The 27,954-nt window shown below is 42.4% G+C and overlaps 1 protein-coding gene across 1 annotated transcript in view; it reads left to right on the top strand.

Moving 5' to 3' along the window:
• Positions 1-9,657: 9,657 nt before the first annotated feature.
• ZRANB1 (zinc finger RANBP2-type containing 1) overlaps positions 9,658-27,954 on the top strand; it is a 40,019-nt gene continuing 21,722 nt past the window's right edge. The window contains exons 1-3 of the mRNA XM_056494576.1: positions 9,658-9,904; positions 21,554-21,651; positions 22,321-23,171. Coding sequence (XP_056350551.1) covers positions 22,358-23,171 — 814 coding nt within the window. The 5' untranslated portion in view covers positions 9,658-9,904; positions 21,554-21,651; positions 22,321-22,357. The remainder of the gene's footprint in view (positions 9,905-21,553; positions 21,652-22,320; positions 23,172-27,954) is intronic.

Consider the following 27,954-nt stretch of genomic DNA (forward strand, 5'->3'; position numbering starts at 1 on the left):
CCAGGATGACCAGGAGATGCCCTGGAGCTGGTGGAGTGTGTCCCTGGGGACACTCCCATCTCTGGAGGCATCCCTATCACTTCAGGGTCCACCTCTAAACCAGCCTCGCTCCCTGGCTTGGACACCAGAGACTTCAGGAGATCCCACAGAGCTTTGGAGAGCAAGTTTCAGAGTTTCTGGGTAAATTACCAAAGCTCTAAATTCAGTGATATCCTTTGTGTTAAATAACACAATGTAGTTTTCATTACTTTCATTACCTCCTTTGTAGAATGAACTGTTTTAGAACTTTGAAAACTGAAGCAAAAAGGAAATAGAAGCTTTTAATCAGCTCTAGGTATAAACTTGTATGAGAAATATCAATTAAATTGGTTTTTTTCATGCCCCTTCCAGTATAAGGTTGGCAGAAAAAGAAGCCAAAACTGCTCTTGGTGTTCTAGGTTAATGGTTTGTGTTTCTAATCCATAATCTCTTTTATTTCACACAGTCTCACTACATTTGGGACTTCATGCTCTCTGGTCACATTATCTCTCAAGGAAAACCAACTCAATTAAACTTCATTTGGGTTTGAAAAGGGGCAGAGTGTGCATGTTTTGGAGACAATTAGTGCAAGCTTAGACTGCTTATCAGGAAAAGAATAATCAGTGTCAGTCAGACCCTGGGCTCAGAGAAGCCATCAGTGGGATCTCCACCCTTGGAGGATCCAGACTCAATGGTACAAGGCCCTGATCTGACCAGATTTTGTCTAGACTGTGCTTTGTCCAAGAAAAGCTGGACCAGAGGATCCTTGAGGTCCCTTCCAGCCTGCTCCTCTGTGACTCTGTGGCATTATCTGGTACACATCTAACTCCAAACCCCTGTAAATCTGCAGGCAACACCTACAAGTACAAAAACATATTGTAAAAATATTGTAGCTGTGGCACAGGCACCTCTGGAATGGCTGCAGCAGCCACGAATCCACTGCAATGCCTGAGGGTATGGAAAGAAAAGGATTGTGTATATATTCTGTTAGATGAGGAAAATCAGCTAAACAAGGCTTATCTACCCAAAATGTCACCCAGAACACAGATGCTAATATTCCTTATTTTCCTGGAGTGTTTCAGGAAGCCCATGATCAGTATTAGATGTAAGGACTCAGCCTGAGTGAGCTCTTGGTGAGAGCAAATCTGAACTGAGCTGGGATATTGATCCAGCACTGGCACAAATAGAAATGCCTTCTGCACTCTGGAACTGGCAATCAAAAACTTCAGGAAAAAACTTAACCAGTTGGTTTGTTTTGTTCCAAAACATTGGAATTATATTTTTAACTAATGAGTTTTAGGAACTGATATTTGTGGTTCTTTTTTGCTTTTAGTTTCTGAACCCTTTGTTTATACTTACTCGATATTTTGTGCTTTTCTGTGCTGCACTGAGGATTAGAAATCTTCTTTGAAAATAAAACCTCAGATTCTAACTTAATCACTCGACTCTAGAGGCAGAAGGTCTAGGACAAGAAGCAAACATCCCAAGGAAAACATTGAAATACTGACAGCTGACAGAAGTGTGATGTAACAGTGTTTAACTGAGAAGATCTAACAGGACCATATGCCGAGGCAGGCAGCAGCTCTCAGGGGAAGCCAAAGTCCAAGGGACTTTTCTCCAGGGGTTATCAAACCTAAATAAGATGCAGCTATTTTGATTCTGAGCAACACCAGTGAGGCCTTATTTGGAATATTCTCTGATGTGAGAGGAAAACAGCCAAGAAATGAGCACAGTTCAGCTTTGGAGTTGTGTGCTCTGAGGGAAGCCCAGCTCACTTGGCCTCTTCCCTGAGTGCCTGAGGACACTGTGAAAACTCTTGAAGATTAAATAAATCGGGCAAGATGTGTACTTGGAATAAGAGAGTGAAAATTCAAAGACAGGATGACAAGATAACATAAATAGCAACAAAATGAAATAGCAGAACTTCTGTTTCTTCAGCAGAGTGGTTGGAAAGCTCTAATCCAAACAGGTTTGGGCTCCATTTGAGAAATGATCTCCCTAATTTGATGCAAGTGATCAGCCCCATTCATCTGAACAGCCTCTGCTTCTGACATGGGTAGCCTGGACTCCCATCTACATCAGGTTGGCTGGAATTGGAGCAACCTGGTCCACTGGAAGGTATCCCTGCCCATGGCAGGGGTTTGGAACAAATGATCTTTAAAGTCCCTTCCAACCATTCTGTGATTCTGTGATCAGCTGTGTAGTCAATACTCCCAATATAACCAATGTAATGTGATTTTTCTATACCAATGAAATGTGGCTTTTGGGAAATGGGCCAGATCTGGACTTTCTCCCTGGGCCTTGGGTGTTTGCCCAGGGCTCTTGACTGTAAAAGTTGATTTGGCAGAGGGAGGAACCATGGGAAGTCTTGGGGAAACTGGTCTATGTGAAAGGGATGTCCAGGAAGAAAAGGATAAGGATCCCTCCTGACTAAGGATTTCAAAGGTTCCACATCCAGTGAAGGAATGTGACCTTCCTGAGACTGAGCAGCTTCACCAGTTTCCAATTATTCCAGCAGCAGCTCAACATTTTGCATAATTTTGTAAAACTGGTTTTATTGATTAAGCTGAATTGCATTGGGCAAAGCAAAGTCAGTGGCTCGGCCTCTCTGCTGCCGTGGTGCTTGGGCAGTAATGAGATGTACAGACAAATGATTACACATGGATCTGGCTGGCTTAGGGCAGCACTCATTCACTCCTCAGTTAAATATCCTCCTGAATTCTCTGATCCTCGGTCCTCACTCTGACCTCTGTGGAAGATCTAAGCTGCTGTAATATTTAAGCAATTTCAGCTGTACACAACCCCAAGAGATGCTCTAAATCATCATTTGGTGTTAGAGCCCTGCAAATTTACAGCTGTGCCTGCACATGGGCAGCTCCAGAGCTGGTTGTCTCATAGAAGTGAAAGCTTTTGAAGCTTAAACTTTTTTCAAAGGGCTTAGGCAAGAGAAACTCAGATGCAGCTGAGACATGTGGCTGGAAAACTAAAGCAACACGTTCCTGAAACACAAAATCTGTAATTTCTCAGGGTGGCAAGGATTATTTGGGAGACAGCAAACATACTTTTCATATGAAAGCAGAAATGTGTGTTACAAAAAGCCTGTTTGTAATGCAGCTTACCTACCAGACAGCCACATCAAGCTGTCAATGGAAAGAGGACTGACAACAAGCTAATGACCTCCTGCTGCTCAATAAATGTCTCAGCTTTGCTCCAGCATCTCTTTGTGCAGTGGGAGGGAGACAGTGATCCCAGGCAATGTTCTGTTGCAATTATTTTATTCTGTTTCTACCCATCTTTTTAACACAACATACAAGAAAGGCAGGCACAGCAGCTTTTGTGAGGCCTGATACAAGTAAACAATATTGCTCAAGCTATAATTACTAAATTATTTTCTTTTAAAGGCAGGAATAAAAGCAATCACAGAACTATCCTTCCAGAAAAATAATCTGTTTTGAAAATGATTTATTTTTCTCTTCCCTTCATTGTATCAGTAAATAAGGCAAAGCATTATGAGGTACCCTGCTAGACAGCTTTTTGCCAGATTAAATTAGGAAAAAGATGGAAAGCTACTTTTTATGCAGTTGTTGAAACTCCCTATTTGTGATGAAGAAGGCTAAGACAAGGTACAGATTTTTTACAGAACACACCTCTAAAAGATATTAAATCATATTAAAGTGATAAGAATTTATGGATCAGGCTAGGCCTGAATTAAAACAAAAATCTCATCCAAAATTTAACAATGTTCCAGAAAAAATGTCTTTTCTTCATTTTAATTCCAGACTTGTGTATTCCTTATCTTCCTCAGTTACCATCCAAGGTCTCCACTAATGGCTTTAAAGTATCCCTGATATTCTTCCACCATCCTGCTGAGCCAATAGTGTGGTAATTGGCACTGCTCTGTTGGAATCTCACTCTTACCTGGTTTGTGTTCTGGTTTTAATTTGAGCTGTCTGTGTTTAATCCTAGATTTGCTCATAAAAAGGATAAGTCTCGATAAATAGGTAAGAGAAAGGCTTCTGAGACATAGAATGAAAATATCCAGAATCCTTAAGCAGTCTATTGGTGGATTACGTCAACTCAAAGATAGATTTTGCTCCCTCTGGCTCATCAAATAATCTGATTAGCTGGTGCTGATTATGCTGGGCATGATGCACTGTGTTCTGCAAACCAGACACAGAACGTCCCTTCTCTGCTGCCTCATGTGCTCCTGGACAGCTTTATTTATAACAAATCCTATTTCACTTTCACCGACCACGAGCAGCTTTGGCTCGACTTTGGGGCATATTAAAGCCACCTGGTAATGCTGCCTGGCTGCACAGAAGGGCTGGGCTCTCCTAAAGCAGAAAAAGGTCTGAGTTTTTGCCTCAGCTCCACAGCCACTGGGTTTATCATCTCTGGCTTTTATACAATGTTTGGGGAGGGGTGATGCCATCGGGAGCTCACAAAAGCCAGGAGTCAGAGGAGGGGGCTGCCTAACCCAGCATCAAAACCAGTGGCAGCATAATGTGGTATTTTCATCTCCTCCAGCCCCAGCTGGTAGTGTTGGAGGAATCAGTGTTATGCTGACCCTACACTTCATTTTCTGCTGCCAGAAGGATTTTGGAGGGGTCTGGGGCTTGTTGCTAGTTAAATGTGTCAGTGGCGATGGCAAGAGAGACAGTGGCCATTGTGCAGAGCCATCCAGGCTCTTTACGCCTGACATTTCTGTACAGCAGTAGGTTTATGGATTTCAGCCCATTTTTAAAATGGATTTTTGTCTTGAGTCTTCACAAATGTCTTATATGCCCCTGAAGGGACTCAGTCTGCTGCTTCCTTTTAGAGTTCCACTGTGACTTGTCACTGTCGTCCCTGATGACGTTCAGAGCATCCAAAGAGCTCTTTGCATTCTCCTGTTCTATTTTTCTTTCTCCTTGGACACCCTGTCTCACATTTTCCTCGGTTCCCTCTCTCTTTGCCTCCTGTGTGTCCTCCCCCTGCACTCCTGTGCTGTGACAGACCTGCTGCATGCTTGGAGCAGTGCTGTGCTCACCATCTGGGCCAGGCAGCTCCTGCAGTCTCGTGGAGTCTCTAGATCCAGGCTGAGTGCTGGATCACAGCCACCCCATCACCTCCCAGCTTCCCGGTTTTCTCCACGTGAGCTGCCTTTCTGTTGGCCACAGGCTCTGTCACCTACACAAGGTCTGCCCAGCTGAGGAAAGATTCTAAGGTTCCCTGATCACAGGGCTCAAACCCTTCAGCTGGAAAGCCCCATCCTGATGGATTTATCCCTTCATCCCCTTCCTCTGCTCCATGTGGAACCAATGAAGAAGCAAGAAAAATAGGAGAATGTGGAAGCTTTCAATGAAGTGCTCACCACTTTAAACGTTTTCCTTTCTGCTATTGAAATACATTTCAGAGTGCAGACTTTAGAGACATTTCTGCCCAGTTTTTTCCAAACTAGATTTGTTTATTCTCTATCTTTCCTGGCTGATTTGTCCCTAAAACAATCACTCCCACACACACGGACTACTTGGAGAGCTGTGAGGGGTCTCTTGCTCCAAGGATGTTCCTTCATGTCTCTTCCAACCCAAGGCACTCTATGGTTCTGTGATTTAGCCTCCTCTGACTTCATCCTTGCCTGGATAGGGAGGGAGAGTGATCTAGATATAGCTGAATACTTCTATGATTCAAATGAAAACGAGAAAAGGAGCCACAAGGAGGGGATTTACTGGATGTGATGGCTCAGGCTGACTCAGAGGATGGAAGACTGGTAATAAATCAATGAACCATTTAAAACACCCTGTTCTCAATTCAAAACCTGTGCTTCCTTTGGATTTTTGTGCGTTTCTATTCCTCGCCCTTTATCTAAGTTTTGCAAGCCTTCCTTGCTCCTGAAAACACAGAATAAAGCAATAACAAGAGCAGGAAGTGAGGAACTGGTTGAGTAGGGAGCTCTGCATATCCAAAGTTCAGCTAGTGAGAAATAACCATCTGGTGAGCACGTACACTCCTGCTCCTGGATAAGTGAGGATGAATCTCCTAATGGGAGCCTGAGAGTGAGGAGTTACCAGGGTAAAGAGAATTACATAAGAGCAAGATCTGCACTTAGACATCACTAACTAGATGTAATCTTTGCACTCAAGCTGAGGTAATTCTGCTGCAGCACAAAAACACTCTATGCCAGCAGAAAATAATCGGGTTTTTGTCTTTTTTTGCTTACCTGAAGCACAATTTTGTGTCGCTGAGTCCCCCCAGCTACTACAAGCAACAAATGTGCTCCTGTGGAATGTTTCAATGCTTGCTTTCTAATTATAGCTTTGGGTATCATTTGCTCGGGTATAAACAGGGTGAATTAGAACAGAAACATCAGGGAGGGCTGAAGGAAAGGCCTTTTACTAACAGCCAGCATCAGGACAGAAAAAATCAGGGCACCTTGTAAGGCACAGAGCTCGTGTTTAATAGGAGAGAGCAGCAAATTGCAACTCAGGGTTGTGCTGAAAAAATGCTAAATTTATAAATTCTTTGTGGAAAAGGAAGGGAACTTCCCAGCCATCTGCCTTGCTGGCTGCCTGCAAGGCTCACACCTCACAGGCACAAAGGGTTCCTGGCTGCTGGGGCAGCTTCCATCCAAGGATGGGAACCAAGGGGGTTCTGAGCTGGGTATTCCTGCAAAATCACATCATTTGTGCACGTTGCTTGGGTTTTATCAAATCTGTGAGCTCTGACAAGGAGATTTACCATCACTTCTCAGAAAGGAGATTGGAGTTAGGATGGCTGAGGAAGATGGGGAATTACAAAACAGGGATTTATGATGTTTGAGAAGCGGGGGAAAAAGAAAGCTGGAACACTTATATGTGCAAATGATATTAAGGATATTTTTATCTCATGGTTCTGCTGTGGGTTTATTGTGAGACACAAGGGGCAGTTGTACAACTCATGTGTGAAGGCACATGAGCTGCAAGGCCTGAGCAAATCCAGCTCTGCAAAGGAAGGCTCCCAAAATAACAGCTTCAGCTGTCAAACGAGTATGACTGCTCCAAATTCCTTCCTAGGGAGTTAAAATTTCTCCTTAAAATGGTGAAAGGAAATGAAAAATTTGGGTGGGATATAGGAAATTAGTACTCGCTTACAACTTCTGCTACCTCTAATAAAAAATAGAATTATCTTTCTGACATATAAAAAAGATGATCAAATACCAAATCTATTGAGGACTGGACTATCAAGTCATGTAGATTTTGATTTGTCTCCAAATTAGAAGTCTGAAAGCTCTTCTTGGATAAATTATATGTGTAAATATCAATGTTCTAAACTGCTGAAAGGTCATTCCTCTTGTATTTTATTATTTAAGTCTAGAACAAATGGCAAACTCCTGCAAGGTAAACCTGGCAGGAGACACCAGTAGCTTTTTGAGCTAAAGCCAAAGACATGGCCTTAGCAATAAAGTCACCAACATCAAAAATGTCAGGTAATTGGGAGATGCAGCCCAGGATTTGCTTTTGCTCTGGTAAATATTTCCAAGTTCAATCTGACCACATGTTCTCCTTTGAATACTACCCAGGGACCTCTTTCACTACTCAGAATGCTTCTGTTCTGCAGACCTGTGCAGAGATTAAAAATACTCAAAATCATAGAATTCTTTGGAATTATATTTTTTCAGTTGATCATAACTTTTTTCCAACCCAGATATTCCTTGCATTTTCACATCTTCTTATGCAGTCTAATCTGTAACAATAATTTCTGGAAATTTCCATTGTTGCATAGTGGGGGCAGCATTTAGAATTTACCCCAACAGCTCTTCCATCATCTTGCCTGCATGCCAAGAGCAAGGCATACATTTTATGGATGATTTCTAAATACAGAGATGGTAAAATTTCTTAAGAAAATAAATATTTATTTTACATTACTTATCCTAGTCTTATTAAAAAAAATAAAAATGTTGTCCCCCCCTTTTGTCCCTCTTTTTCCTACAGCAGTGTTTTGAGAAATGCACCAACTTGTTCACTGGAGTCAGAAAGAGAATTTAGTAAATAATTAGTCTGGGAGAGAGAAATCACATTACCTTCCCCCTGCAACAGTTCTTGATGTTTACAGCAAACTAATTTAATTGCAAATGAAGACAAATTTCTATTTCAGTCTCCATAAGTAATTACATTTTACTTGTCCTGACTCCAGTGCTGGTTGTCTGCCTGCTGGACAAAGGGATTTTCTCCAGCACTGCTCTGCTGGAACATCTCAGGTGTTTTCCTTTTATGCTGACTGAGGGAGAAGGGATGGATCCAGCTGGTCCTGGATGAATTTCCTAATGCAATACCAAGCCCAAGGCATTATCTAACAGAGTCTGGGAATGGGGAATGAAACCATGGAAATAAGAAAGTGCTAAAACATCTGAGAAAGCCTGAAATATAAAGTAGTAAAAAAAAAAAATAAAAATCAAGTATTCAAATGATGTAAAACCCATAGGGAAAAGCAAGTATGTGGAGAAATACCTTTTCTATCAGTGAGCCTACAAGGGCAGCTTAAGGAAGATGCAGACTCGAAATTTCTGAGTACAAAGCAAAAAAAAATATTGCATATTTTGCAATATTTTGCAAAAAAATATGGGTTCAGCACATGGACTGAACCCAAGGTCTGGCAGAGCTGCTGTTGCTGGTCTTTCCTTCCCAGAAAAGAAATGGGCTTTCACTGCAGGACTGTTGCTTGGATGAATCCTTTTGGGCAGAGTGGCTTCCTGAACTCCAATCCCACACATTCACAGGCTTGAGTCAGGAATGGCTGGAATCATAATGTAGAGAGGTTGAAATTTTATTTCACAGAATCAATTTAGATTGAAAAAAATGTCTAAGATCAAGTCTGACCCAACAGCACCATGTCAGCCTGACCATGCACCCGGTGGATTCTGGATTCCCACCCATAAATTATTTCCAGAGTGCCAATAAGAAGTAGAGGATGGGGTCTTAAATAGCAGCCAGTGCAGGTTCAGGTTGGACATTAGCAGGAATTTCTTCACAGAAAGGTGATTAGACATTGGAAAGGGCTGCCCAGAGTGCTGGTGCTCCCTTCCCCATCCCTGGAGGTGTCCAAGGAAGGCCCGGACATGGCACCCAGTGCTGTGGGCTGGGGACAAGGGGGCACAGGCAGCTCGGACATGGTGATCTGAGAGCTTTTCAAACCTCAGTGATGCTGTGACCAGCTGCCACAAAGCGCTACTCTCCATTGCTGCTGCCTGCCCACGTGCCACCACAAGGAGGGTTTTTGGAGGGATTGTTCCCACAGGAAACTCCATGTCCGTGGTGGATGGGGAGCCACGGGGAGGATGCTCTCTCCACTCCACAACGCTCTGCGCGTTACCGCCGGCGACCCAGGGGCACGTTTGGCTGGGGGAAGGTGGCGGGGTGCCGAGGGGCCTGGGGGAGTGCGGGAAGAGCCGGGAAAGGGAGCGGGAAGGGCCGGGAAGGGGAGCGCGGATCCCCCCGAGGGTCCCGCCCTGAGGGGCGGCACGGACAGCGCCCCCTGGCGGCCGCCCTGCGCGCCGCACCCCGCGGCAGCGATGACATCACCGCTCTGCGCAAAGAGCCGCCCGCCCATTGGTGGAATGCGGGAGCTGGAGCAGCCAATGGGCGGCGCGCAGAGCGGCAGGCCGCGCTGACGTGCGGCTCGGCCGTGCGGGGGTTTATTTTGCTTTGGGCCGCTCCGGCCGCCGCCATTAGAGGAGCGCGGGCAGAGCCTCCCCCCCCCCGCCGCGCTGAGTGGGAGCGCCCGCGGCCGCGGCAGCCGCGGCGCCTCGGGAGAGACCATGTCGTGAGCGGGGGGAGAGCGCGGGAGGGGGGGGGGGCGGCGCGGGGCGCAGGCGGCTCCCAGTGCTCCGAGCGTGTTCCTGAGGGACTGAGGGACGGATCCCGGTGGAGAGGTAAAGCCCCTGTGCTCTCATTGCCCTCCTTGGGCAGCGCTGCAGGACGAGGGAGCGCGGGGGGAACGGGGGCGAGCCGAGCCAGAGCCGACCCGCCGCGGGGTCGGGGGGGGCTGTGAGGAGGCGGCTCCGGATCCCGCTGCGATCGCTGCCCCGCGTGGAACGGTTTGCTGGGGGCAGGCAGCCTGGCACAGCCTCCGTACAAAGGCAGGAAACTCGGATTTTTTTCTCCTGTGGCTGCTGCTCCGGACCCCGAGCTATGGTGCCTTGGTTTGCCTGGGTGAGATCATGCCTGTGCTGCCTCCCTCCCACTTCTTCCCACCCTCCTGGCTTGATTTTGTTCGTGTTCGGATGTGCCTGTGTGGATCTGCACGCGGTGCTGGAGTAGGTGATGGGAGTGATGGATTGTGCGTGGATTTTGGGTAGCAGAACTTCCAGGATGTTGCCTATCCCATCCTTGGAAGTGTCCAAGGCCAGGTTGGACGGGGCTTGGAGCCACCTGGGATAGTGGAATGTGTCCCTGCCTATGGCAGGGGGTTGGAACAAGATGATCTTTAAGGTCCCTTCCAACCCAAACCTCTCTGTGATTCATTCTGTGGTTCTGTGATCCCCTATTGTCAGTGCTTTATCAGAAGTAAAGTACAGTGTGAGAAGTATTTAAAAATCGAGCTCGTCTTTGGGAAGAATCGAAGTCTAAATAAAAATTAGGAAAGTTGGATTAAGGAGCGAGGCAGACCTTGGTAATCCACGCTGCCAGCGCCTCCCTGTCTGCCTTCACGGTCCCAGACTGCAGCAGCTTCCTGGCAGGATAAGATAAACTCGTCTGCGGAGGTCAGGGATGTGTCTGTGAGTCCTTTGGATGTGTCTGTGAGTCCTTCCTTGGGAGTGACAGAATCAGCCTGTCCCCACAGCAGCCACCGCTCCCTTGGGAGCAGCGGGTGGCAGAAATGATGGAGAAGATGGATCCGGGTGTCCTACAGGGCTGGCACAGCCCGGCTGCTGAGAACTTTCTGCTGCCACGGTGACTTTCAGCCATGGCAATAATAACAACTGTTTCTGGAATTCTTGGGGGTTGATGTAGTAAACAAACGTTGTTTGACGGGCTTTGTGCTGTGATTGAACAGTCTCTGCTCACCAGCTGCCTGCGGTGTCACAAGTGGTGGAGCTGGCATGTGAGTGTAGTGCTTTGATGCATTTGTTGGTGCAAAAATTGAAAGGTGAGATGTCTTCTGTGTGTTAAGTCCCTCTTTCTTCTATTAGAGTTTGCTCTGTTGTGAGCAGAGCCTTTTAACAGTAGTTCAGGAGGGATCTGTTGTAATTAGTTTTGTTTTTCCATCTGCTTATCGGTATCACAGAAGAGATTTGTGAGGCTTATTTGTTTTTTTCCCCCCCTTTTTCAATAGTTACTCAGAGAGGGGGAAACAGGTGAGCAGGGAGATGTTCTGGGACTCTTGCTGGCCTCCTTCCGAAGGCCAAGCTGAATTGATGTCTCAGCATGTGGAGTCTGGAATGCCATATGTGAAAGATCACCTCTGGTTTAAGTCTGTCACAGCATTCAAAGAGAATAAAGCCTTTGGATGCATTGCATTTAGTGGGATTTGTGAAACTCTAATTATCTGGTGTAGTTCTCTTGAAGGAAAAAGAAATTGCTACCTTTGCTTTCCTTCTGCTGCTTGAGCCAGTGCAGGCAGGTGGGGTGACAGTGGCGAGGTTGTGATCTGTTCTTGTGGAGTTGTGTCCATTAGCATTTTCTCAGAAGTATAATTACAAATATTAATGTAATTGGAATGCTGAGTGGCACAAAAGCATCAACGGGTTCATCACAGAAGCGTGACTTTAATTGGAGACTAATTCCAGCTCAGAATAGGTCAAGGGGACATTTCAAGCTTTGTGTGTGGCTGCTCTCATTGTATGTTGTTTGACCTGTAAATTCCTCAGGGACAGGAATTCCCACTCATCTTTGGTGCCCTTTGCAAGAAGGATCTGTAAATAAGTCAGAAGTGTAAGTAGGAAATACTTTACTGATTGAATGGGAGGTTATTTTTAATACAGTCAATCAAATAATCAAATGTTCTCTCAGGCACTTTAAAGTGAGATTTACTGGCTCCTTCATGTGGTATTAACTTGGGTGTTAATGTTTCTCTTTTCAGCTTCTCTTTGCCATACCAGTTCTAGCACAACTTCAGATCAATCCATTCTTTGTCGTGATATTCTCTCTGCTAATCACAGCAAAGCATTTAAACTGCTACTGCCAGTTCCTTAGTAATCTCATGCGCTTTCCTCCCCTCAAAATTTGAAGACTGGGTTATTTTGGACTGTTCAAAATTGATGTCAACAAGTAATCCTCAGTTTAACTGCCTGAATTATGATCCCCAGTCTCCTGGTACTAAAATGGAACTAAACTTTAGTTTGGCAACTGAAAATGGCTGGCTTAGCTGTTACAGAGTTCTTAATTTTTAATTTTTTTAAAAATAGTACTATGTATGAGGAGGGAAACAAGGCTAAGTTGAAAAGAGAATTTTTTTTAACATAGCTAATGAAGAGTTTGCCATTTTCCTTGTCAGATGGTGTAGCTTGGAAAAATCAGTTTAGTAACATAGATAATTGTAACTTTGTAATGTCAGTTGAATGGAATCTGTTACACCTTAAAATATGTCTGTCTTCAAGTTAAGATTTCAGACATTTGGGATCCAGGCACTTTCCTGGTACTTTTCATGGCATTTCTTGTGTAGCTGTCGTTGCTTCAGCTTGCACAGGGTTGTGACTGTGCTCATTTTTGCATCATCAGTGGCTGGAGCACAGCTGCTCTGTGTAGTTAATTCTTTTGGAACTTTCTTGATGTGCAAGATTAATAATTACCTCTTTGGGGTCTAGCAGTTAACATGCTTTAAAAGAAGAACTGTCATACTTCAACAGTTCTGAGAGTGTGTCAATTATAATAATATTTATGATTTTGTGTTCCTTTTTTCGTGGCATAGGCAGGTGTTCAGGAGCTCTGTACTCAAACTGGAGTAGCGTCCACCTGACATTTTTCAAAACAACTTTTTTTCCTGTGCTAACGTCCTATTTATGCAGAAATTCACTTTGGTGGAGACCAGGGAGAGGAGAGGTGTGGAGGGGATGCAGCAGGGAATGAGGGCAGTGATGTTTGAAGAGGGAACTGCATTCAAGAGGGACTGATGTGGATTCCCTGGTTCAAGAAAGCAGAAGGAATAGTAGATTTTTTGCAAGGAGCATGGGAGGTAATACAGTGGAAAGGTTGGTAGTGATTGGTATGTACAGAGCATCTTGCCTAGGAAGCAACCAAATTTGCAGTCCTTGTGCATTTTCTACTGTACAGGAGATATAATTAAGTTGGCATTTTTTCCTTTTCTTATTTGGGTTTGTCCTGATGTAATCTATTCTGCTTGTTCTTAAGACAAGGATACTACTGTGTGATTTATTGTTGTTGGTTTTGTTTGTTTGCTTGTTTATTTATTTATTATCACGGTCTACTAAGTTGGATTTTTTTTTTTTTTGCTGAGAATGGCTTGCAAATTTTAAATTAAGGACAGTTATTACTTCTAAGAAAAATGCTGGAGGAGACACAGGATTTAAGATTGTCTTTAAGTTCAGAACTGAGCTGAAAATGCCTAAAGTACAGAGAACTAGATACAAAGTGAAAAGCAGAAATTTAACCTGCTGTCCAGGGAATGCGGGGGGCTGGAAGGATGGACTTGTCTGCTTTGGCACGTGTAAATAGGGCTGTGGAAGTAGGGCTTGTGTCTGGAACTGTGACTTGTGAGAAAGAGGCTGCAGTCTTCTCCTCTTCCCCTCCCTCCCACTGTGCCAGAAGCCAAGACACAGTGCTGTTTAATTTGGGTTATATTTGCCATTTCTTCTGTAATCAAATGTTAAGGTTTAAAAACCCTCTGTGTGGTTCTTTGACTTCAATTTGATTTAGCATCTTGTCCTGAGAAGCTGTTTCTAATAAAAGAGAGAAAGGGGTTACTGAGGAGCTTGTGGCATGAAGAAACTTTGGTCAGGTATGTTGGATTTCTTGGTAACTACTAGATATTCAGGAGTTGGGGTTCCAGAGCTAAAGAAAACTGTCAGAACCACGATTTATGTGACTCTGTAAGGAAAAATTGAGTGATCTGTTTTTTGTTTTGTTTTCCCAATGTATTAGAAGTATTTTGACCAGTAATCTTTTAGTCAATTTGAATTCACACACACTTATATAGGTACACTGTGGTTCTTGGTGCAATCAGTTGATTATCTGGGAAGAAGAACATCTGTCATAAATCTCATAAATGTGTATAATTCCAGCAAAAATTAGGAAGTTTGCTTTATGAAATATGGTTTATGAGACAATCTTGTTTTTTGTGGTTATTGGGACCATAAATGGGAGCTTCACTTGTGCATCTCTCAGGCTAATGGGCTTGAAGGTTTTCCTTGAGTCTCCAGTCATCTTCCCAGTATCTAAGCAGAGATCTATAGAGGCAACTGAGATTTATTCCTTTCTGTTATTTCAGTGCTCCCCTGGAATAGCCTCAATCTACAGGTCTTGGGTTGATGCACTTTTGGTTTTTACTGGTTCTCACTGCCCTGTTAAGTCAGGGGTGTTTTGTCCTGACCAACTTCTGGTTGTCACTGACACCCTCTGACAGATGGACCATTGGCTTTAGGCTTTACCTGCAAAGGCTTCCCCTTACTGGGTGCCTGCTGAGAAGCTCATTTTTATCTTGCTGAAGGACTGAGATGGGCTGCTGGGCTCGTTACTTTCTTAGTTTCTCCCCATTACTGTTTAGCTTGGCAGGGATAAAAAGAATTGTCACCTCATGGCTTTTAAAGGGTTTATTTAAAGACGGTTGTTCAGTGTTGCCTTTAGTAGAAACTTACTCCCACCCCAGAACCTGTTATTACAGTTTTAGAGCTGTTACTCTGAAACTTTCCAGGAGTGCAGAGTACCTTGCAGTGATTAACTCAGAGATATGGATTATGACTAAAATACAGATTACTAATCATACTGTCAAAAAAAAAAAAAAAAAAAAAAAAAGATTTTAAAAAAATGAACTGGTATCACTCTGTCTGTAGAAGGAGTTTGGATTTGTTTTCCCTGTGATATTTGACACTAGTTCTTTGCACTGTGTTAAACAGCAACATCCACACTGGTGGACTTTGTGTGCTGTGATAATACCATTTTTGCTACTATTTTTTCTTCTTCCCTCTTTTTGATACTTTGCTGCCTTGCCAGCATTTTAGGAAGAACTGCATAAAATGAGTGCAGTTTGTTTGGCTCACTTGAGCTGGGACTTGCCTGAAGTGTATTCCTGTTGCAAATGCTTGTACCAAAGACAGTCCTTGGCTGTATTTGAATGTGCCTTGGCATTAATTAGGAGCAAACTGCCCAGTAGTGGATGCTGAGTGTGTGTTTCCATGTTTCATTTGGAGGCAGGTGGTTTTTTTCTAAATGGTGACTGCGTGTGCAGCCCTGCTCTACTTTATGGTCATGCAGTATTGAGGAGTCCAGGGGTAATTACTAGAAAATGTACAAGTCTTGGTGTACTGTTCCTGCTCTTGGACAGGTTTAAGCTTTTCAAAGTTTTGATGTCTGCCTCCACAGTGTGTTTTCAGTCAGAGCATGAGATCTGGTTTTCCTCTTTGTGTGTGAGGTTGGCTGAGAGCTAAACAAAAATGGGTCTGGTGTTTGAGGCACAGTCTAAACACAGATAAACTGTTTTTGTGTTTGACCTCACTTTTTATAAAGAAACATCTTGTTCTACTTCTGTACTTTGTCCAAGGCTAATGTCTTTTTAAAATGAAGTTTTAACAGTTCTGTAGTTTTATTGTGTGTTTGTTACTGTAGATCTTAAGTCAGTTATTCATCTGTTGCTGTTCATGGTCAAATTCATAAAATGCTGCTGGCTGTATTTATGCAAATGTTCTATCATAGCTCATTATTTTAAGTCATTTTGCTTGGGTTTTGATTAGTGTTGTGTGGGAGATGTTGTGCATTATGTAACTGTTAAACTGCTTACTCTTGCTTGCCCAAATGGTGTTGGTTTCTGAGCAGTTGGTTGTATTTAGTCCATCCTAATGTGCAGTAACGTCTCATCTGGACAGTCATTCACTTTTAGTTGAGCTTAAAACAAAACAAAAAAGCAACCCTGACAAAGAAAGAGAACTGAACTGCAAGCTGCTGCTCCTGTGTTTTTATAGGTTGTTTTCAGCAGTTAAGGTTTTCCTAGCTTTTAGTCACAAATTTAATAGAGCTAGATGGAGTTTGACTTGAGATGAGTAATGAATAAAATGCAAACTTGCACTGTGCAAGTTACACAAGAGATTTGACTGTAGTGGCTAAAAGCACAGAAATGTGTCTAGAGATAAACATTAAAATAAAAAAAAGATTGCAAAAAGAGAAAATGTTTACTATTTTCAAATATCTGTTAATTCTGTAATGAGTTTCCAGCTTTTGCAAAAGCATCCATTTACATTAAGTTGTAGACCTAATCATAAAGTTCATTTTCAGTCTTGTATTTCAGATGTCTCCAGAGATCAGAAACCTCCTGGATGTTTTCCTTCTTAGTGCATGGAGCATTAGCAAAATTGGACATCCTCTTGCATTAAAACTGCATATAAATTCTTTTGCTTATGAAAAGTCAGCAGTTGGGTTGGAAGTGTGAATAGAACATTGAAAAGAAAGCTGAAGCAAAATCAGCATAATTTTTCTGAATACCATAAATACCTAATAAAGTAGATTTAAGATGCTTTGAAATGAGATACGAATCCATAAAGCAGAATGAAAACAATTTTTTATTAATTTTATGTAAATGAAACCCATCTGAATTCACCCAATGAACAGACTTCTGAATGTGTTCAGAAGTTAATTCTTACTTTCTTGCTTTTTTTGGTTAAGAGAACTGTGTTTCTTGCACTGTTTCTATGTGAGAGCTGAGGTCTCTGGATTTTAACTCATTCCCCACTAATAGGATGAAAAGTTTTAGGTAGTGAGGCAGGTCATACCTAAAAATCTGCAGTAAGGAGTATTTTTGGTGATCTGGACTCTCAGAACTGAAGAAAATATTAGAAGTCACTTAACATGCTACAGTGTAAATAATTACTCAGTTCTAACTAAAATATTTTCGTTTTTTTTTCTCATGCCTCATTGATGCTGTAGATTATGTTGTGATGTGCATGGGAGTGATTTGGTCTTTATTGGAATTCAGATTTTTGCCAGTTTTGACTGAGCAAGGAGGAGTTCCACTCGTCAGGAGAGCCAGAGGTGATCTGGGTGTGTTTTGGAGCAGCTCTCTTGCTGAGGGTGGAAGGATGATGCTGTTTGACAGAAGCCTCCCAATCGTGCTTGTGTCTGTTTGGTGAGAAGGGTTTCTGCATTCTGTGGCTGCTGCAGTCTGGGTCCAGTTCCTGCTGCTGGCACTGCTAACAGCCAGCTGGTGTTCTTTAAGGAAATCAACATTTCCTAAGTAAAACCCCCACCTCATAGAGCAGCTTGTGGAAAATTATTTCAATGCTCTTTTGCTGAGATGACAGAGTGTTTTCTCCTTTTTGCTGCTCTGTTTGGGACTGAATTGTTGCTTTTTTAAAGAAGTGTCCTAACAACCAAAGAAAACTATGATTGTTTATTAAATTCCTTGCTTCAGTGTGTTTGGGCTAATGCAGAAAATGCTCCTGTGTTTGTGGCTTCACAGTAATCTTTCCATTCTTTATTATAATACATAGATATTACTGCAAAGCTTCCAGATTCAGTGCTGATCTGATCTGCTTGTTCCATTGACAGGGTCAGGGTTCTTAATTTTATTAAAATTAATTTTGGGGAGATGACAATGGAGCTTATTGTTAGTTTCCATCAGAAGCCCAAGTTCAAGCTTTCTGCTTTTAATATACAAGAGCAAATAGCTGAAGGTAAAGTAAATTTGGTAAAGCAAGAGAAGAAAGTCAGTAAATGTCCACCTTGGAAAAATAGGCTAGGATGTGTGAAAGGTTTTACTTCTGTACTCCTGAAAGTGCTGAATTAACAGATTCTGCATTTGGTTGTAGAGATCCTTTTCTTTCAGAAAAAGGTACTTCTGCTTATTTTGTTCATCTGAAAAGTTGATTTAGTATTTCTAAAATAAAGAAACCAGCCTGCCTTTCTTTTTGGAGCAGCCTATGAGAGGCAGCTGCAAGGGGAGAAGGAGGGTGGTTCTTGATTTGCCTTACAAGTCTTGTTGAAGGCTGAAGCTGGCACCTTGAGCTCCCTTTTTCCCTGTAAACACAGAAGCAGTTTGATTTGAAAATCCCTAGACATGAACAAAATGAATTCGAGGTGGGAACACTGATTTGATCGGTGGAATTACGTAAGGTTTCAGCCAGCACAGATGCCAGCACCATCCCAGCAAAAAATCTGTGGTGTAGACTGGTCTAAATCAGCAGCTGGCCTGTTTACAGGGAGGGCTTGATAGCTTAATGAAATGGAGCTCCATATTGTTCCTTCTTTGAGCCAAAGGAAAAACAACTTCTGGACAGAGCAAATAATTAAATTGAGGAGAGGAGTGTAATATATCCTGTCATAAAAGGGATATTTGAGAACTTAATTGTTTCTTCCCAATTTTTGTGAGCTGTTTTGTGTATTTGTGTGCAGTGAAAAAGAAGAATGTTTTTAAAAATTATAGCAAAGCAAGAAACAAATTTCTGGCTATTCTAGGTCACCTTTTACAACTGACTGTATGTAGTAAAAGGCTGATCTGATAAGGTTTTGATTTGTTTTTTGTTTTTTGGTTTTTTTTATTCCTTATTTATCAGAACTTAGTATCTTTTCTCTTCACTGTATTGAGTTACTCTCCCAAGTGTGTCCAGAAGATACTCAGCACACTGTGTAAACTGATCAACTGGAATTTGTTTGAAGTTTTGTGGGTTTTAATTTCTTGTCTGCTCATGCTTTTTAGACATAAAGGCATGCACCTGCACTTCACAGTCACTGTGTTGCTATTTCTCTGTCAGAGGAGGCACTCCATGATTCAGCTTCTCCTCTGTGAGGAATCTAAAATAACAAGTTGACTTGAAAACAGAGTCAAAGAAATAATTGGAAAAAAATGTAATAAGCTTCAAACTGCTGTGGCTGGATGGTGATGCTGTATCACCAGTAAATCATAGAATCACAGAATGGTCTGGGTTGGAAGAGACCTTAAAACTCATCTTGTTCCAATCCCCTGCCATGGGCAGGGACACTTTCCACTATCCCATTGCTCCAAGCCCCTTGGCCACTTCCAGGGATCCAGGAGCAGCCACAGCTTCTCTGGGCCCCCTGTGCCAGGGCCTCCCCAGCCTCACAGGGAACAATGTCTTCCTAATCTAAACCTACTCCATTTTAATGTGAAGCCATTTTTCCTTGTCTTGTCACTGCAGTTCCTGATGTAAACAAAATTGAATGGCTCTGGTGTCTCTGACCTCCAGCTCTGCTCCCACCAGACCCATCCATGGGTAGCTGCTGTGGGGAGTAGAACTGGAGGTCAGATCAAGTAAAAAAAGTGAAAAAAACCCAATGCTGAATTTCCTCACTGTACTTGGTGTTGGCAGAGCTGTCAAGGAAGAGAAATTGCATTGCTCTGTTGAGCCTTTTTATCTTCTTTACTTCATAATAACCCGAGGTCTTGTGTTTGGAGGTGGTGAGCTCATATCTCAGAGGCTTTCAGAGCTGCAGATACTCAGCCTCTCTAAGAATTATGTCTGAGAGCATCTGCTTTTTAAGGGGCACAGAAGATAATTGCAGCTAAAAAGCTGATCTTGTGATGTGTATGAAAGCTTTCCTGTAATATGGGATGTCCTGGGCTATTTTGTTTCCTAAGTAGTATCTCAGTACTTGTTTAGATTGTTTTTATAGTCAGCTGCTTTCCAGCTTGAGCTGCAATCTCCATTCCCAGTCATAATATCACTAAGACAGATGATGCCTTGTTTTCATGCCCCTTTCCAAATGTGGGTTGGGATTTGTCTGCAGTGGGAACTGCTTTGTTTAAGGCCTGACAAACTAGGGCAGGGAAGAACCCATGTGCAGTTACAGATACCCATCACACACTTTTTGTGGGTTTCATGAGAGGTATCACTCCTGCTCCTGCAGGAGTTGTTCTCAATCACTGGAGGATTGGGACAGCCACTTTTGGTGGTCCTTGGTGGCACAATCTGTTGGTAGCAGTGGGCAGGTGCTCCTGCCTTCTCTGTTCTGAAAACCCTGTTCAACTCTCCTGTGTTTCTAACTACAGAGCATTGATTCCTAAAAAAACCCCTCTGTTTCTAGAGAGAAGAAGCTTATTAAGAAAGTAATTAAAAACCTTATTTTGAGAATTGGGGGGAAAAACTTTGACCAAATGGAATAGATAAACCTAGTGTCTAGTGTATAGGAGGTGTTTTGGCAAAGTAGTGAAAACTTTTTATCCTTAAAATTCCCAAAAAGTCTTCTTTACAAAGTCACCTTTAGTAAAATCAAATTAACTTTGTTTTCCTGTATATATGTATGCATTTTTCGCTTACTTTGTCACAGGTATGGGGCACCTGGTATGGTCCAGCTCCTTTTTCCCCCATTATAAGTGGGCATGGACATCTGTCAGGAATGGTGGAGGGGAAGCAGCAGGAAATCTGATTGCCTTTTCAGCACATTCCTCAGTCTGACACAGTTTATAGCATAGAGGTGGGAGTGAAGTGCTCTGCAGGCTGTTAAAACCAGTACTATGGAACCTAAGCCTTATGAGAGAGCTTTCTGTGTTCCTGATTGCTTTCCTGCAGCATAAATATGGATTGCTGTGGAAGAGGATAGTGCTGCCCTCTCCTCTGTCCCAGCCATGCGATAGCCCCTCATTCATGCAGCCACCTGATCTGCTGAATAGATCACTTGAGCTCTTGGAAAAAACCCTGTTCTGTGCAGGAGTCCTCAGGAGGAGATGGCAGCAATAAGGCTGACAGGTTGAAGTAGAAGTTTTATCTGTGCCTTGATAGAGCAAGATGTGTGTAAAGGTATTTCAGTGAAGAATGTACTAATTGTAAAACATTGGCTATTTGGGGAACAGGTGTTAACTAATTTTTGGCTTGATGTTTCTAGTTTTGAATTCAATCCTGTTGTGCACCTTGTGACTTTTAATTTCCTAGGCTCTGGGTGGTTTTGTTAGCTGAGAGAGTTGCAATGTGATAAGAAGTGTCAGTCAAGTGATGTGACAAGTTGTATTTAATCAGTTTTGCATTCTTCAAACCAGCACTTTCTTGAGTTTTACAGGCTGGGTAACTATTCTGGGCTAAGGGAGAAAATGCTGTGTACGTTTGTCTGTTTGTCCTTTATCTGCCTGCCTCACCCTTTCCCTCTATTATGCTCTCTGCACAAAGCTTTTTCTGCCTTCCTCATCCAGAGTTTCAGATTGCAGTAAGAGTGTTTGTGGATGTTTTGGTGTGAATTTGTTGCTTGGTTTTATTTCTTTTACTTCAACAGATTAACCACTTGTGTGGCTACTGTTTTTTTATAAATATTGGTATATTTTAACCAGTCTCTCATGGCCTCAGCAGGTCATGACTGGATTTAACCAAGTAAGTTGGGATTAGAATAGGTGTGGCATTTAATAATTAACTTTCTGGTTACTCAGGTCCAGTAGGAAACCTATAATGAGTCTATTTTCATTTTGTTTACAGGAATAGTTATCTGCTTAGTCTCATCCTTGATATTTGGCAATCTGAAGAAAAGGTCTGAGCCAGCATGAAGACAGAATCCCCTCTTCATTAGAGAAAAAGTGAGTTGGAATTGGGTTGAAATCTGAATTTGTTGCATGAAAATACTATTTTAGCCTGCCAACACACACAGCTTGTGCTTGCTTTCAAGTGGCATTTTCACTTGGTAACTACTGGTATGGTGATGTCCAGTCAAGACCTAGTCTTGATTAAGCACATTTCTAAAATTTTCAAATTATTTTATGTGAATTCCAACACCCTCCTTTTCTGAAAGAACTGCCTGATACACTTCTTCCTTCCAAATCCTGTAAGGCCTATTACAGGACCTAGACTCTGTGTTCCTTTTCTTGTACTGCTGTATTCATATCAAGTTTTATTTTAATAATTTAATATTTATAACTTGTTTCTGTACCTGTACTGGTCTCTTCTCCAGTATTCTCAGTGCTTAGTGTATATTCTGAATTTGTTTGGAAGTCTCTGTGCAAATTTGAAGAATTTCAGAAGTTCAAGACTGAGGTTTTTTAGTAAATCCTGAATTTTGCATGTAAAATGTCACTAGGTTAAGTCTTACCCTTTTCATAGTGATTTTAGATGTTATAATAATATCAAATAAGAAAGACTGTCAGTTTGCCCAGCCTGATTTTTATATGCCCTGGGTTAAATCTCATTCATGTTGTTTTGAGCAGCTCCTTGCTGGCACTGTGTACTGATGGTGTGTTCTGCCTCCTTAGCTTTCTGCCCGCCGCCGTTCATTTCAAGGAGTGCACGATGACAGAGCGTGGAATTAAATGGGCCTGTGAGTATTGTACATATGAGAATTGGCCTTCTGCAATCAAGTGCACCATGTGTCGTGCCCAGAGACCCAGTGGAACAATTATCACAGAAGATCCTTTCAAAAGTGGCTCCAGCGACATCGGGAGGGACTGGGATCCTACGAGCACTGAAGGAGGGAGCAGTCCTTTGATCTGCCCGGATTCCAGTGCAAGACCAAGGGTTAAATCATCCTACAGTATGGAAAGTGCAAATAAATGGTCGTGCCACATGTGCACGTACTTGAACTGGCCAAGAGCTATAAGGTGCACCCAGTGCTTGTCCCAGCGCAGGACCAGGAGTCCCACGGAGTCTCCTCAGTCCTCAGGCTCTGGCTCCAGACCTGTCCCTTTTTCCGTGGATCCCTGTGAGGAGTACAATGACAGAAATAAACTAAACACAAGGGCTCAGCACTGGACTTGTTCTGTTTGTACATATGAAAACTGGGCCAAGGCCAGGAAATGTGTTGTATGTGACCACCCCAGACCCAACAACATCGAAGCAATAGAACTGGCAGACACAGAAGAGGCTTCTTCCATCATAAATGAGCAAGACAGGGCTCGGTGGAGGGGCAGCTGTAGTAGTGGAAATAGCCAAAGAAGATCTCCACCAACAACCAAACGTGAATCTGATGTGAAAATGGACTTCCAAAGAATTGAATTGGCTGGAGCTGTTGGCAGCAAGGAGGAGCTTGAAGTTGACTTCAAAAAACTAAAGCAAATAAAAAATAGAATGAAAAAGACTGACTGGCTGTTCCTAAATGCTTGTGTGGGTAAGTTGTTTACTGCTACCTTCTGCTCTTGTGCTGGTGGTTAAGTATTTTGGGAAAATGAAGAATTAAAACAGAAACTTGGCATTTGATTTCAAAACAGCTTTTTTTATCTCTGCATTTCCATTTAAAAAAGTAAGCCAAATGTAGAGGTTCCTGAAATAGCACCTGCTAAGAGAGGCTGTGAAGTTCATCCATAATCTGAACAGGGTTAGACGTGTCTCTCAAGTGTACTTGGACTTTTTTGACCTTTTGTAGAAATGGATAGTCTTGTAATCAAATCCTGCTGTTCCATGTAATTGTCAAAAGGTGTAAAAATTACAAAGCCAACCTACAAAACATGAAGGCATATAGTACTGTAAAAATGCCATTGCTGGATAATTAAAATTACTCTTTTTGCTATGGCAAGACATGCTCTGTGGAGTCAGCAGCTGCAGCTTGGGAGTATTTGTAAACAGTGTAGAGCTTGCAACAGTACAAGATGCTCTGTCAGATGTTAAAAATAACACCAAAATATGTAGCTCCAAGAAACTGCATGTGTAATACTGACCTTGAAAGTAATAATGTTGCATTAATACACATACTGTGTTGTAAATGTTTACAGGCTTTCTGAAAGTATTTTTGTAGTCAGCTGCTTCAAAAACCGTTCAAATACCAATTTTGTTTTGTATTTTAGTGCTTTCCTGAGGAAATGCTGGATAATTCTCGCAGTGCTGTTAAAGAACAGGGCCATGTGAGAGCAGGGTTTTCTTCAGTTATTGACCTTGTGAGTTAACTTCTGTGCTGTAGCTTCCCAGAAGCAGATATCGTGTGCCCCAGCATACGAGCAGGTTCAACACTTGAAATATGCAACTATTTTTAGAGTAAAACACTTCATTTGAAACTCTGGCTCTACTAGTATGTGTCATGCTGTTCCTTAATGTCTCACAAAGTCACTTCATGGTTGTTGTAATCAAAAAGCTAATTAGTGGAGCTGCCTTGTTTAACATATTTGATCAGGTGTAAATGTTTTTGTGAGTATGCTATGTTTGGTTTCTCTGGGCTAATAAATATTCGAGTTTATTTTTGTGTTGTGTGAATAGTTAGACATGCACAATTTCTTTTGGAAAGAGATGTCTCAGTATTTCCTGATACCTTCAGTCCCTTACAAGCTTTTTTCCTTCTGAAATGAAGCAGCTGAAATTTTGTGGTATTTTTTAAATTATTGAATACCAAGGATCAGTTGTTGGAGGTTGTTCCTATGCCTTACAAAAATAGGGCATATGTAAAAAAATAATAATCATCTTGCATTCTGATAGCAGTTGTATTAAATATTGAGGGTATTTTTTGCCTCTGGCTTTTCAAAACTGATTTTTTTTTTTTTACTATTATAATGTTACTTAAACTATTTCTCACTTTCTAATTTAACCTGTGTGGGAAGGGTTGTATTTATATTTAAGAACGTGGGTTTGCAAGTGTTTAATGTTGCTTGTGACTGTATAGTTGTATATAAAACCCAAAACCATGTTCATAGAAGTTTTGTAATGCAATAATGATTTGGTCTGAAGAGATCATAATAAGAAAAGCAGAATGCAGGTGCAGTTGTGTGCTGATTGTTATTGCTGCCTGCTGAAAGCTTTCATGAATTTCTTTAACTTAAACATCTACAATACTCCTGGGGGAGAGGGGTGATGGGGGGGACAGGAGCCAGCAAACAAAGCTGTTAATTCTCTGTCCTTCATCTCAGAATTTCATTTTGCATGGTACAGATATCATTTTTTCCCCCAAAAACTCCTTGTAATAGGAATAACCTTAGGAAGATTGATGGAGGTTACATGGATTCTCTTGTACTTGTCTCTGTTGTTGTGTAGTGTATCTGTGCTGGAAAAGTGCACCAGTTTAACCAGTATCATTAAAGCAATAAACTAAATTTCTGCTGGTGATCTTGGTGTGACATACTTAAACCAGTTTAACTGTCAATTGAATAATTTTGTCCAAAGCATCTGTTTTTACCATTGAAATCAATTGAGTCACTGTGACTTAGTGAGTTCTGTTTGTTTGCCAGCTGGAGCTCCTGGGAAGTTTTAGCTGAGCTGAACACTTGTCAGTCCTTAGCCAAGCAAAATCATAAAATAGGACAAGTTCATGTTAAATGCCAAGTAAATTTGTGAACATTGATGGACCAAGAGTTTGTGTTACCCTGCTCCATCTGACAATTGGTGCCTTGTTAGGATTTGGGAGCTTCAGACTGAAACCTCCAAGTTTAAGCTTAGTCAGTTGTGGAGAGTCCATTTGCTTTAAATCCATCTTTTGTAGGAGAGATGTTTAAAAGTTAACTTTTAAAGTTAACCCTGAAGTTAAAAATAAAGATTAGAGGAGTAGGAGGAATTCTTGGCAGAGTGGTTATTTTCTTTCCTCTTAGAAGATATTATCTGTCAGAAGGTACCAAGGAAAATGTCTGATACTTTAGGGCAGCTGTTTGGTTGAACTTCCTCTTCACATCTCAACTCCAGTACAAAATTCTTTTTACTAGATTTTAACTTATTGTCAAGTTTCATTAAAAAACATCTATCAGACCACTCTTTTCCAGATCTGTTCTTTTTAGCTGAAACATGAAGAGAGATGTGTATGAAGTAGATTTAAGAAGGTGTGTTTGTATTTTTGTGTGTGTGGTTTTTTTGTTCTGTTGCAGGCATCCATTAATGTTTTTTCCCACCTCAGTAAGTAAACATGTCATCAAGGCTTCTATTGCTTGCAAATCCAGACTGGATAAAATGTGATGAGTGCAACTCTTGCCTTTCAGCATGAATAGTTTCCTTGGTGGAGGGTATTCCTTCCAAATCAGAAGGATTAGTGGTATTCCCTCATTCAAACTCTGCCAGCAAATGTACTTGAATGTTGCTTTTCTTATTGACTTGCTTTTTCAGAGTGAATGTATCTGTTGAGTGATTCTCTCTCAAAAGGATGAGATTTTAAACTGATTAATGTGGTTAAAATTTATTAAAATCCTAGCAGAAACTGGACTAAGTGTGGCTTGATAACCTGGCTTCCCCCAGATGCCAGTTTAAATTACAAAGTGAAATTGCAATGACACCAATGTTTTCTACCATAGTGGCCTAGAACAAGAGTAATGTTAAGTCCAAGGTGACTTATTTCTTAGGGGAGGGAACTGATGTATTCTTAAATTAAAGTTTATTACCTTTTCTATAACTTATGGTGCCTATGGCAGAGGCTGTCAGGCAGTCCTGGTGGCCTCTGGGATTTATGGAATGTGATGTGCAACAACCAAGAGTTGCTGTGGGGCCTGGTGAAGCTGGTTCCAGCTGGCTGTGGATTTAAGGAGTACAAATGGATGAGGGTGCCTGTGCCTATAAAACCTCTCTGGCATCCAGGGTTTGCTTGGGTGTTACCCTGGAGCTTCCCATCTCCTGGCTCTTCAGGGCTGCATTTGACAGTGATGCTGGCACAGTGTTTTTGCTGCAGGGCACTGCTGGGGATTCTTGAGTTGTGAGTGCAATTGCTGAGCTTGAACTGCTAGGTTAAAAGTAAACTGCATTTCTTCTCCTTTTCCTTCCTCTTCCACCTGTTTATCACCTGCTGCAAGAATGTGTTCTTCTCTTGGTTCAGGTCAGTCAGGTGGGTATTGCTGTCTTAGGCCAGAGCTCCCTGTGGGGATGCTGCCTCCCAAATCAAGCAGGCACACATTCTTGTTAGCTCTGTGAAAGAAACCACTAAGAGTGTGTTTCTTAAACAAATCCAAAATATTTAGAGCAATCTGTGATGAATCTTGTTTTGCAGTACATCCTTAAAAGGACTGTAAGTTCATCCCTAGTTTTCCTACATATGTCTGCTTAGTTTTTCCTTTGTCAACTGCTTTATCTCTGCTACAGGGTTGTTTTTTATGCCATTAGTTTTTTGAATTAGTACCAGGTATGTTACCCAGGCCTTCAGAATCCCTGTGGGCAAGGAGAGTCTCCCTGTCCAGACACTGGTATGGAGTTGGCTGGGCTGTGTCCCACGCTGCCCTGCAGCTCTGGGAGACACGGAGGCACCTCCTGCGCTGTGTCCTGCAGAGCCCCTGGCTCTGCTCTGAATATTTATAAAGGCAGCCTGAAGGAACTGGCATGAGCAAGGTGCTTTCAGCTGGCACTGCCACCCAGAGTCGTCCCAGCTGCCCCTTTCTGTCCTCCTGGGTGTTTGAAAGTGAACCTGGATTAGGGGATGTTTTTTGTGGGGGGTGTGGAGGTTTTGTTTCTTTTTGCTGGTGTAATAAGCTCAGACTGGCTTCCTCATCACATCCAGGGTACAGCTGAGCCTTGGTGGTTCTGTTGATGCTGTGCCACAGGAGTGGGAAGTGTATGGGTGGGAACAAGCTGCTGGAGGCCAGGAGAGGTCATGCACCTTTCCTTTCTGTGTCAGTGTGGGCTGGGACTGTTCAGGGAGGTGCAGCCTGGGTTACTCACTGCCTGGCAGACCGTGCCTGTGGGGTGGCTGGAGGGGAGGAGTCCCTGTGTGAGTTGGACAGCCCAGCCTCTTTCCCTCTTCCCCTGGGATAGTGGGAAGCATGACTTGGCTGCTGTGCCAGGTAGCAGTGATGTAAGACCACAACTCTCACCTGGCTGGGAGAGCTCTGTGTATTGTCATCTGTGCCTTGTGCATCTGACCTGTCATAAATGCTTTACATTTGTGTGTGTATATCTTTGAGACTGAGGGAAACTCTGCCTGCCTTACTCCTTGGCAGAAAATCAAATAACTCCTGAAACACCCTTTTACTTTGGTCTCTTGTCTGCTTTTCTTAAACATTGTG

Source organism: Oenanthe melanoleuca, chromosome 6 (assembly GCF_029582105.1).
Source record: "Oenanthe melanoleuca isolate GR-GAL-2019-014 chromosome 6, OMel1.0, whole genome shotgun sequence".
Taxonomy (NCBI): domain Eukaryota; kingdom Metazoa; phylum Chordata; class Aves; order Passeriformes; family Muscicapidae; genus Oenanthe; species Oenanthe melanoleuca.